Genomic DNA, 12653 nt, shown 5'->3' on the forward strand with positions numbered 1-12653 from the left:
ATATTTTATTTATATTAAGTATTAAAAATTAAAGAAAAATCAATATGTTATTTTTTTCATAGAAAAAGTTAAATATCTTAACTTTTTTTATTGAGTAAAAAATTTATAATAAGTCATGAAAAAAAAAACTTAAAATCAAAAAGTAAATTACTTTTAATAAATAAATAAATAAATCACTTTTTTAGTCATAGTCTCGTAGCAACTCACCTAGTAGCCTTCCTCAATTCAAGTAAGTTTTTATTCATATTTTAATTTGAACATAAATTTTAAAAATGAGAAAAATAAAGCAATCCATCAAAATGTTACATAGTTGTTGACCAATAATAACATATATCAAGTAAAAAAAAAACAAAAAATTGTTTTTAAAAATTTGATTTTTCGTTTCATTGTTATTCTCTAAAAACTATTTTTAAAAACAAAGTGAATTGGGAAATAATTTTAAAGAATAAGTAGGTATTGTGTTTGTATGTTTTAAAAAACAAAAGGGAAAATGAAAAAATAAGAAGATAATTTTAAGAACAATAAAATATGATACGCAATTTTATTATCTTTTGACCAATCACTATCAAAAATTTAAAAATATGTTTAATGTTTAATAACGCATCCTAATACATGGAATCTTTTTTTTTTTTTATAAAAATTTATCACTTTAAGTGATTCAACGATTCTTCTAAAATTAATATTTTGTTATATAATATACTATAAAAAATATTATCAAAATAAATTTTTTTTTCACTCTATATTCCAATATAAAACTATTTTAGAAAATATTTCTATAAAAATGTTGCTAACAAAAGCACTATAGCAAAAAGCTTTAGGTATTGTGCTAAGAAATGTGGCCCTTGGGTACTCATACCTTGGAATATGCCATAGTTGCAAAAGCCCTTTCAAAGGTGAGAAAAATCTTGAAGCCCATCTCAAACCCGAAGAGATTGAAATTTTGGCTTGTGGAAGCAAATGGGCCACGTCTGGTAGTATGGATGTCTAAGCACTAGCCGCAAAGGGGTGGTCCCAAGTATTAAAACGCTACTTACACAAGCCTCTTCCATGCAGAAGGCTTGCTTCATCCTTTTCTTTCTATCTCGTAAATTTTAAGACTTATTCAAACTAGGATTCTATGCATGGAGAAGAAGATTCAAATAACGCTTTCAAAAATCAGTTTGTCAAAATGATTCTTAAAATAATTTTTAATTAATTCAAGGAAAAAATTATTCAAAAATTAAAATATAAAAAATAATTTTCTCTAACTTTTTATTTTAAAAAAATATCAAATTTATTCTAAAAATAAATACATTTTCTAGATGATCATTGGATGTGTTTTTCAAATTTAAAAACTATTTTTTTTAAATCTAAAGAAAAGTTCCAAAACTGGTGCCAAAATTTTGTTTTCAATGATGTAGAGTTCAATAATGATCTGTTTTTCTTGTGTTTGAAATGTTTCTAAATATTAATTAAGTACCCAATAAATCATTGACCTCAATGCATATATTGGGTCAAGTGGACTAAAGGCTCAACTATTTTTTGAAGATAATTTTTAAATTTCTAAAAAACAACATGAAGAAAAGTTTGACAAAAAAAAAAAAAAAAAAGTGGTATTTTTTTAGAACATATTTTAGTTGTTTTTCAATTATTTTTTCAGGGTTATTTTAAAAAACTAATTATATAAATATGAAAAATGATTAAAAATATATAAAACATTATAATAAAATTTATTTAAAAACATAAAAAAAAACAAATTAATAACATTTTAAGTTATTTAACAAACTTTTATTTCACAAAATATCATTTAAATTTTTTTAAAAACTAAGGGCTTGTTTGGTTGCTGTTTTTGAAAACTGTTTTGAAAAACAGTTTTTGAGAACAATTTTTAAGAACGGTTTTTGGTGTTTTTAGAAAATAAATTATGTTTGGGAACTGAATTTTGGAAAACTGTTTTTGTTCTCAAAAACAAAAAAAAAAAACATGTTTGGCTTAGTTAATAAAAAAGGTTTTTAGAATAAGTAAAACAAAAAATATGTTTGAAATATGTTTTTTTTTCCAATTAATAAAATATTTTCTTCAAGTAATTTATATTATAAATTTATAAATAATTTTTATATACACAATTCATTTAAATTAAAAAAATTATTTTATTTTGATTTATTACAAAAATATACCATTAAAATTATTTAAAATTTATATATTTTAAATTATATAATCATATGGAAAAATTAAAATAAGTTTGAAGTAGTATATAGAAAATAATTTAATAATTTTGAATTTATTGTTTATTTTTATTTTTTTACTTTTTACTTTATTATAATTTTTCAATTATATTTGCTTTCATGAGATCAAAAGGTGGGAAGAAGGGAAGCAAAAGAACGGAGGTCCATGGTCATCAACTGGATTTAATCAGGCTTTGGAGTCCGGATGAGAGAGAGAAAGAGCAGGTCTAAAAAGAGAAACAGCTCTTGGTGATTCAACACCTCCTCTTCTTCCGATTCTCTTCCTTTTTCTTTTTTCTCCTACAGATCTCCCCCATTGCTCACTCTCACCATTTTTTTCCTTTTTTTTTTCCATTTTCCTTGAGGTGTTTTACCCGTCAAGCCTGGATTTTCCCGTTTGATTTTCATGTCCTTAAGTAAGGTTTTTGTTTTTTTGAAACTGGAGAAGCCGCGACTGTGGGTTTTTTTGTTCTATAAACAGTAAAAAAACGGGGAAAATACCATTTTGTTATTCTCTAAACAGTGCCATTTTGAGAACACGGGAAACAACAAAAACAAAAACTACTCTCTCTACCAAACAAGTTTTTGGTGTTTTTTGTTTTCAAGAACATAAAACAGTTCTTGAAAACACCAACCAAACAGGCCCTAAGGCCTTGTTTGGTTGTTGTTTTTGAAAACTGTTCTAAAAAACAAATTTTAAGAACATTTTTTTTTTGTATCTTTAGAATGAAAAATGTGTTTGGGAACTGAATTATGGAAAACAGTTTTTGTTCTCAAATACAAAAAAAAACATGTTTGATTGAGTTAATAAATAAAAAAATAGAATAAGTAAAACAAAAAACATATTTAAAAGTTATTTATTTTTTAATTAATAAAATGTTTTTTTCTATTAACTTAATATTATAAATATATAAATAATTTTCATATGCACAATTCATTTAAATTAAAAAAATATTCAAATTTTAAAATTTTACACTGTTATAATTTTCTTAAACAAATGATTACTTTGTCACCATGTGTAAGTATATTAATTTTAATAATTTAAGGAAGAAAAAAGGGTTTGCGGGTGAGGATGTGGTGGTTGAGTGGAGCTCACCTTTGTGGAAACACAAAAAAAAATTAAGAAAACACAAAAAGAAGGAAGAGAAAATACGAAAAACAATCTATTATTTGAATAATGAAAAAACAATAGAAACATATTTTTATTATTCTCAAAAAAATGGTTTTCGAGAATACAAAAAACACGAAAAACAAAAGCATACCCTTTTCCCCAAACAAATTTTTTGTGTTTTTTATTTTCAACAACATAAAATAGTTATTAAAAACAGGAAGCAAACAACCCTAATTTTCAAAACTATTTTCAAAAACACATTTCAAATAAAGTGTAATATCCACTCATTTTATGAAGAAATGTTTTTAATTTATCATTTTCTTTTCTATAAAAAAACAACCTTCTCTTTTTTACTTTTTGTGTCACATTTCAGGTATGTTTTATAAACAAAGCTCATGATACATTTATTATTATGCAGATTATTAGCAATATATGGACTAATAAGTATGTAAAATAAATTAAAATTAAAACTCATAAATATGGGTGTTAGAGTTTGACTATGTATCCTTCAAATAAATTAGCTCCTCTTAAAAGCTTACCTGTAATCATAATCATTTCCCATGGTACAACAATCACTTCATTGTAACAGTAGCATTTCAAATCAACACAAATCCAATGTCTTCTACTCCCTACAAAAGCTTTGGATGCTTCAAAACTATACACTCATAGTTTATACTTGACGTAAAATGAAACACAATATTTAAAGTCAATTTGATAATGTTTTCAAGAAGCGCTTCTAATATAAAAAGTATTTTTTAAAAAAAAAATCATACCATTAATAAAATTTAAAAAGGACTTTCAAAATTAAAAAAACACTTGATGAGTTATTCTACCATAAACATTTTTAGAGAAAAAAATTTCATACAAAACTCCTTAAATAGAAACACCATCAAACACACTTTTAGAATTGCATGATATACATTATACATAACTTGGACAGGAACGAAGTGCAAGACTTGAATGAACCACTACATTTGAGAATGCACCTCATGTACTTGACTTTGAATTTAAGGAGAGACAAATGGTTCTTGTAATTAGTAAAAGAGAGATGGATGTTTCTTGGAATTAGTAAAATAGAGGGGCCCTTATTTGTAGTTATGGGTGATGATTATTGAATGCATCTTTAAAACAATGTTGAAAATGTTATATTATAACATGACATTTTATTTTGAATTCCGTGAGTGTCTTATCACTTTGAAATTCAATTTTTTTATTCACCTATAAATGATTTTAAATAACTTTTCGAAAACTTATCACTACAAATTGTGAGATACATTTTAATGATAATTGTATTATCTTATGAAATATTACATGTGTCATGTTTCATCTGCTTCATCTCTCCTTGTCCATTTAAAACAAAATTTATTTATCATATGTATCTTAAATTAATCAATTTCAAGATTTCTTTGTTATCTTAGTTTTTGTTTTTGTTTTCGTTTTTTTATACCCTCAGAGATTGAAGCTTCCAAAAGGGGATATTAGTGGTACAAAAAGTCTACTAGATATGAAATAATTTTCAACATAGAGTAAAATATAGTTTCTAAGCCCAGTGAGAAACAACAATTTTCTAACTTTCACATATTAGGATGATTCAAACCAAGCCTAAAAAGTAACTTCATCTCAAAATTCTCATATCAAGACCTATTTAAGAGTAAAGTGTAGTTGATATGTAGCACTTATTTCAATGATACTTGCTCTTAAATATTTAGATATAAAACACAAAGTGATTTGAAAATGTGTTTTAAAACTTTGCCCATCCATATGGAGAAAAGAAAAAGTATATAATGGGTTTTTAATATGATTTTTAAAATATGCTAAATACCTCACTCTTGGGAAAAAGAAATCACAAATCAATCTATTTGAAGCATTAAAAAACACTTTAACCCATGTAGAATCACTCTTTACATGCGCATTTGAACTAAATTTTGTTATATTTCTCTTTTTTGAGAAATCAAAGAAGCCATTCAAGACTTTTGTATGGTTTGCTTATTATATATATATATATATATATATATATATTTCCTCCCCTTTGTTTAGAAGAAAAGGAAGATTTGAACAAAATCAATTATATGGAAGCAATTTGAGCAAATGAAAAGAAAAAAAACCAATAATAAATGACTTTTTTCAAGTTAGCTTATGATATTTAGAGAGTTTGTTGAGCTTCTTATCACTCAACATCACTATCCTTTTTTACATCAACTACTAAATTTGTGATCTCCTATATTAGAATTGGAAAATTTTATGACTCAAATATTTAAGATTTTGTTATTTATTACCTATGTCTACTACTTAAGCATAATATTGTCACTCATTCTTCCTAAAAAAATTTCAAGAAACCGAAGAAAGAGAGGGGAAGATTAGGAAAAAATAGATGTACAAATGGAAAGAACTTTCAAAACAAAGGAAATTAAATAGAAACAAGAGGGATCCCCAGGAGATCTTTTTCTTCCCTTTGTTTCGAAGACAATGAGGATTTAGACAAAATTATTGAAATAGACGAAATCCTCAGCTATAAGTCAATTCCCTCATAACATAATGGGGCATGGTTGTGTTTGAGCCGAGAGTGTCATCAATACCATCGCACCACAACTAGAATTATGTGCCTTTATGACACAATTAATTTTGTATCATTTGTGTACATAACTAGAATTTTCACATCATAGTTCTAAAATCATATCTTATGACTCCTTTAATCCAAATATGCAATCTCCTCACCATGATATTTGTAACATCTCTTTTCTTTGCACATTCACAACAATCTGATGACGAGAAATAAAAAATGAAATGAAATCAAACTAACTGGTTTAAAATATTCTACATGAAAACACAGGGCCATTCCCCAATATCACATGATCTTATTGTATAGTCTAGCTACTTCTCAAAGTACTTAATTTACAAAGTATTCTTCTTTTTTTTTGTGTAGATCAATGGACTAATTAAAAGGAAGCATAAACTTGCATCTGGCTCAAGATATGCTCAAAGTTATCAGTAGATTTCTCGATCTGATGCGAATGCATGCCTTCATAAGTTGTGACCACGATTCCTTCGTCTTTTGATAGGCGTTGAACCTGCTTCTTCACATTGCACCCTTGGTGTGTACACCGATAATAGCTTCTGCAGAACATGAGCTTAAATTACTATTGTCACACCAAATCTTTGGATCTCAAATCTACAAGACAAGGTAGTACTTAATTGGACTTGTTTTTCAGCCTTTCAGCTGCAATGATCTCATATCTTACTATAATGGGAATTAATATTTCCGGATTTTAATTAACACGATGAATAATTTCTATGGATTTTGATGCTAACTTAGCAATTAGCAATGCAAATCCAAGCCATTTTCCACAAAATCCTAAAGTCGAACCTCCAATATTAATTGATATCATTGTCTTTCCATTAGTAGATCAGAATGAAAGCATGATAACTTGGTGATTGGGTCATGAGAAATGAAAAACATAAGTCATTTACATGAATATTAGTTTACAAATTTAAAGAACTGTTATTGTATGCTTTTTCTGGGCTTTGATTAGCATGACTGATTTGAATTCATTTCAAGTGGGCTTCCTAACAAATTTGAGTTCAATCAAATGATCAAAAATTTTGATCTTCACATTGGCTCCATGTGACAATAAGAGGAGTAAAATACCTTGGGAACCTGTTGTTTTTGACAGCTTTTTGCCCATACTTCCTCCATCTGTAACCGTCATCAAGAATATCTACTTGGCTCCTGGTTTGAAAAGCATATCGGGGCTTTCTAATCTTCTTCTCTCCCTTCTTCTTGCCGCAGGACTTGACTTCGCCGTCATCGGAGCCAAGAAGGCCTTTGGCCTGGAGAGAATCGACATTAGTGATGTCTGAGGCGGGAACTTCCATTGAAGCAGCTGTTGCGGTGGTGCCACTCATCAAACCAAGGAAATCACTGGGCTTGTGGGTTTGGAAGTCATGATGGGAACTGTTGTTGACCATGGAGAGAAAAGAGAAAGGAGAGGGAGAAGAAGTTGAAGGTGGGCACGGAAAGAGAGTGGAGAAGCTATCCATGGATAGAAAATTAACAGATGGAGGAGAAGAAGAAGAAATAGAAATGGAAGAGTTTGAGATGTGTGGGTGATTATAAAAGGTGGAATAGTGAAGGGAGGCGGCTGGGGGGCTTGGTGGCCGTGTGGTGGGTGGGGATCAAACCTCAACTCATCCTATGTTTGGTGGCGTAAACGGCACGGAAAATGTTTCAAGGAGTTGTTAGAGATGCTTCCAAGGAGCCTATCACTACAATGATCCTTTCTCTCTCTTCCCCTCTCTCTCTCTCTCTCTCTCTCTCAATTTTCCTTTTTAATTTAATGGCTCTCCCTATCAATGTTATCATACTGTTAAATTTATAGTGGGTTTGCTTTCGAATGATGCAATTATAAGTTAAAATTTCGAGGGAAGGTGTAAGAGAAATAAATTAAATAGGAAAAATAGAAAAATAAAAAATGGATTTAAAATTAATTAATTATTTTTATATTTTAATTTAAACTTATTTTATTTATTTTTTTAAAGATTAAATATTTTAAATATATATAATTTTTTAAATTAATTTTAATTATATTTGATTTTTTCTTATTTTTCCTTCATAAACCCAAACATGAAAAAATAATGTTTTTTTAGTATTTTTTTCTTTTCTTATTAATTTTTAAAACCGACATAACTTTAAATTTTGATTCTGGTTTCATCTTATAGCAAAAAAGAAAACATCCCACCCCTTGGTACCTATTACATTTAAAAATTAACATGTCAATATAACTCAGTCCTATAATTTTAAGATACTAAGATCAATAAATAAAAATAAATATTTTTGGCATCTCTTAACATGCGAGTATAGAGCGGTATATGAGAGAGTGTTAAGGAATAAGGAGCATGATATATATAATGAATCAAACATAACCTAAAATCTTTTATTTTAACTCAATTTTATAACAAAAATGAAGACATTCTATCTTTTTAGTAACTATGACATTTAAAAATTAATACTTCATTATAACTCTCAATGTTTAATAAATGATCCTCTAATTATAAGGTTGATAAATAAAAATATATATATTTTTTTTCAGAATCATTAGTTTTAAGAAATAAATGAATTAAATTCTTTTTGGACGTATGTAATATATCTGGACATTAAAACTAGTCTCTAAATTTTTTCTTACTATTCTAACCATTAATTTTAGGGTAAAATGGAAGGCAAAAATTAATTCTAAAATGAAGTAAAAAATTATTGTTCTAATTATCATGGAATGACAACTAATAATTTCTTTTTATCCTAATTAATGGTGATGGTGACCCAAATTCACTACGTGTATGAAAAGGGTGAAATAAAATGAGAAATTAGGGGTAGGTCCATCAGTGGGGTTGGAAAATAAATCCAATTTACTAATGGGGTTTTACATATACCATTTTTAGTCATGTTTGGTTTTGACCAAATATTCAGATTTCGTACAAGATTTCATCTCTGAAAAAGATGAACCATAAACCATAATTTACATATTCATCATATGTAAATAATAAACTAATCTTTTTAAAAACATTAAATATCGTTTTAGACTATTCTATGTATTGTGGATAGCCCACCAGTACCGTTCCTTTGGTCAAAGCAGCTGTTCGTTCTGACAATTGAAAAGAAAACACGTGGGTTCAAATGATTTCTTTTGTTTCCTTCCACAATTACCTCCTCAAAGTCGTCACTCGATTTATTATAATATAGTTTTGTATCATATTTTTTTAATTTTATAAATACTAAGTGGGATGTACCATGTGGACCAGAGGAATAAGTTTTTGAAGCTACCAAACCATATATGTGGTTGGTTGGTTGTTTTTAATCGAATCAACGTGTTTTAAAATGGGGAAGTGTTATTCAACCTCGTTTCAGAACATTTGGAAAAAAATTATAAGAGAAAGAAAATAAAAAGAAAAAGTAGACGAAAAATATATATATAAATAAATAAATAAATTTTAAATTAATTAATTACTTTTATATATTATTTTATATTTTGAGATAAAAATTAAATGGTTTAAAAATGCAAAAATTGCTAATCAATTTTAAGTATATTCGATTTTTTTTTTATATTTTTTATAAAACAATTAAATATGATAAAATTATTTTTTTGACCTTTTTTTTCTTATATTTTTCAAGAACTAAATATATCCAAAGTGAATAATATTTATACAAAAAAAAAAATAAGTCATTAAAAATAGTTTTAAAGTTAATTTCTAATCTTGATGCGCGACTTTAAGCATATTTTAAATGATCTTATAATTTCATAAGACCTAATGAGAATGTGATTTTTTTTAATTATATATATGCATTTTAAGGTCATAAAAATTTTTTGGGCTTAGAGCATATAATTTCTACATGGAATGAACATATTCTTACATTGAGTTAAATTTGTTAATAGTTTTTTATTTTTTTATTTTTTATTTTGGCTTTGGCTACTTTTTTTTAAAGTTAAATATATATATATATAAGTTAAGAGAATGACTTATACAAAATTACTCCAATAAGTTTAAGTATGTTTGGTTTCTATTTTCAATAACTATTTTATATTCTTGAAAATAAAAAACACAAAAAACTTATTTGGGGGAAGAGGATGTGTTTTTCGTATTCTCAAAAACCACTTTTTTGAAAATAATAAAAAGATATTTTCCTTATTTTTTCACTATTCAAATAATAGATTGTTTTTCATATTTTTTTTTCATTCTTTTTGTGTTTTCTTAGCTATTTTTTGTGTTTCTACAAAGGTAAGCTCCACCCAATTACCACACCCGCAAACCCTTTTTTATTATTTAAATTATTAAAATCAATATACTTACACATGGTAACAAAGTTATTATTTGTTTAAAAAAATTATAACTGATGTAAAAATTTCAAAATTGAATATTTTTTTTTTAATTTAAATGAATTGTGCATATGAAAATTATTTATATATTTATAATATCAAGTTAATGGAAGAAAACACTATATTAATTAAAAAGAATAACTTTCAAACATGTTTTTTGTTTTACTTATTTTAAAAAACTTTTAAATTAATTCAACTAAACATGTTTTTATTTTGTTTTTAAGAACAAAAATTGTTTTCCAAAATTCAGTTCCCAAATACAATTTTTCTTTTTCTGAAAACACAAAAAACCGTTTTTAAAAACTATTCTCAAAATCTGTTTTCCATAACAATTTTCAAAAACAGCAACCAAACATGTCATAATATATTTTATTTGTTAAAAGTTAATCCAAATAGATATTAATAAGAAAAAAAAGAGAGGTAATGTTAATAATTAATGTAATTTGCACTTTCAAAAATTTTTGTGACTTTTTTTTTTGTTAATCAAAACCGTTCACATACACGAGAAGAAAATTAAAAAATAATTCGAGATTTTAATGTGATTTGATAGTTAATGTCATCCCTACATCCACGAAGTGTACAAATTCTTAATAATCCACTAATCAAATGAGAAAGAAAAAAAAAAGTATAATGGTGAAACTCTAAAAAAAACCTCTTAATTGCAATCTAAATCTCTAAAAAATAATACCTTAAAACATAAAATAATTAAATATATAATAGAGGAAACAAATGATGATGCCCCTTCAACCCCGTGAGCTAATCATGCATCTCAATCTCGATATCTAAACTAAGTGTAAAACTTAGGGTTCACAATCAAATATTCTTTTTATTTTGCATGATAATGCGAAATCCATTTTCATTTTTTTTTTTGTTGACAATTTTCCCAATTAACTTGATGAATTATTTTTATTTCAAAATGAAAAAGAATTAAACAATTTCAAAAAAAGAAAACATGATTTTCATTTTCATTACTAAACATGCATTACATAATTATTAAATTATTCATGCATGGTCACCCTTGTGAAGAAGTTAGCTAAAAATATATCTCAGTTAATTTCTACAATAAGAAAAAAAAACAATATAACTAAAGCCCACTCCGTCTATGACCATTCTTCTCCTAATTAAAAATTTCTTCCACCAAAAAAGACCGTACATGTTCCCAATAGATAATTCAACGAAACAGATAACCGTACATACCCCATAACAAATAAAGAAGAATTCAACTCTTAAATTCAATTAAATAAATCATTTAATATCATATCATATCTTCTACAATACATAGACTAAAATCATACCGACAGAGTCACAGAGGCATTATGAACACATGGGTCTGAATTTTCTAATCCAGGACAGCACGAGCTTTGAAATCCCCTTTTTTTTTATGTGCCAAAAATAATAGTAATAAAATTAATAATAATGATATGATAAATGGGAGGTTGGGTTTGGTCAAAACAGTGTGCTATGCGACCTTTCTATTTCAAAATTTTAGTAGTCCATGAGTTGATTTCTCGGAATTTGGCCATTGTGGATTTACTTGCTCCTCTCTATTTGATTCTAATTTTTTTTTTAGAATAGAAACAAATGTGATATGGTTGGATCATTTAATTTGTTTCTTTGACCAATGTGATGCTAATAATTTCATATATTTGTAATAAAATAAAAATTGAGGATATTAAATATAGGATGTATCTTTGTGATATCTCATGGGTTAGGTGGAGAAGTTTTTAATGTTATATATATATAATGGGTCTCTTTTAACCATATAAAAGTATTTTAAAGTCATGAGAGTTTGTTGGTCTTAGAGTGATCATCGGCCTTGATGTGTGCGATATCCCATATCGGATTAAGAAAAAAAAAAATAGTGTTATATATGTATAGACCTTTCTTAATTTTATAAATACTTTTTAAAATCATAAGAGTCCTTTAAATCCAAAATAAATAATATCTTCATGATTGAAAAGGGATCATTACAAATGGTATTATAATCGATTTCTTATTTGTTTAACATTGTAATCTTATGAGATACGATGACGACATGTTGAATAGAGGAAAAAGTTATTTGTACTATATACGTATAAGTTCCTTTTGATTTTGTAGACAATTTTTATAATCATGAAGATCCTTTAGGCGATAACAAAGACACATTAGATAAGAGAAAAAGTTTTTGATATTATATATGTATGAATTCATCTTAACTTTGTAGATAATTTTTTAAATCATAAGGATCCTTCAAATTTAAAGTAAATAATATCTATATGGTTGAGAATAAATCGTTACATTATGGGTCTTTTAAGAAAAAAAAATATATGTTTGACATTATCCATATAGAAGCATTGAAATGAATGGGTTAATCCTTAACCTCAATTTGGGCTTTTGGGAAAAACATCTAGTCTTTTAGGAAAAAAGTTTTTGACATTATCTATAAAGAATGTATTAAGTCATGGGACCTCATGAAGATGGTTAAAATTATTT

General features: G+C 26.5%; 1 protein-coding gene across 1 annotated transcript; it reads right to left on the reverse strand.

Annotated features, from left to right (window-relative positions):
• Positions 1–6092: 6092 nt before the first annotated feature.
• LOC100254080 (probable WRKY transcription factor 75) lies at positions 6093–7660 on the reverse strand. The gene is made up of 2 exons (XM_002275540.4): positions 6962–7660; positions 6093–6429 (listed from the first exon to the last, which is right to left on the reverse strand). The coding sequence occupies exons 1-2, from the start codon at positions 7351–7353 to the stop codon at positions 6252–6254; spliced, it is 570 nt and encodes a 189-aa protein (XP_002275576.1). The 5' UTR covers positions 7354–7660; the 3' UTR covers positions 6093–6251.
• Positions 7661–12653: the final 4993 nt, after the last annotated feature.

The sequence above is a fragment of the Vitis vinifera genome, chromosome 1 (genome assembly GCF_030704535.1).
Source record: "Vitis vinifera cultivar Pinot Noir 40024 chromosome 1, ASM3070453v1".
Lineage (NCBI taxonomy): Eukaryota > Viridiplantae > Streptophyta > Magnoliopsida > Vitales > Vitaceae > Vitis > Vitis vinifera.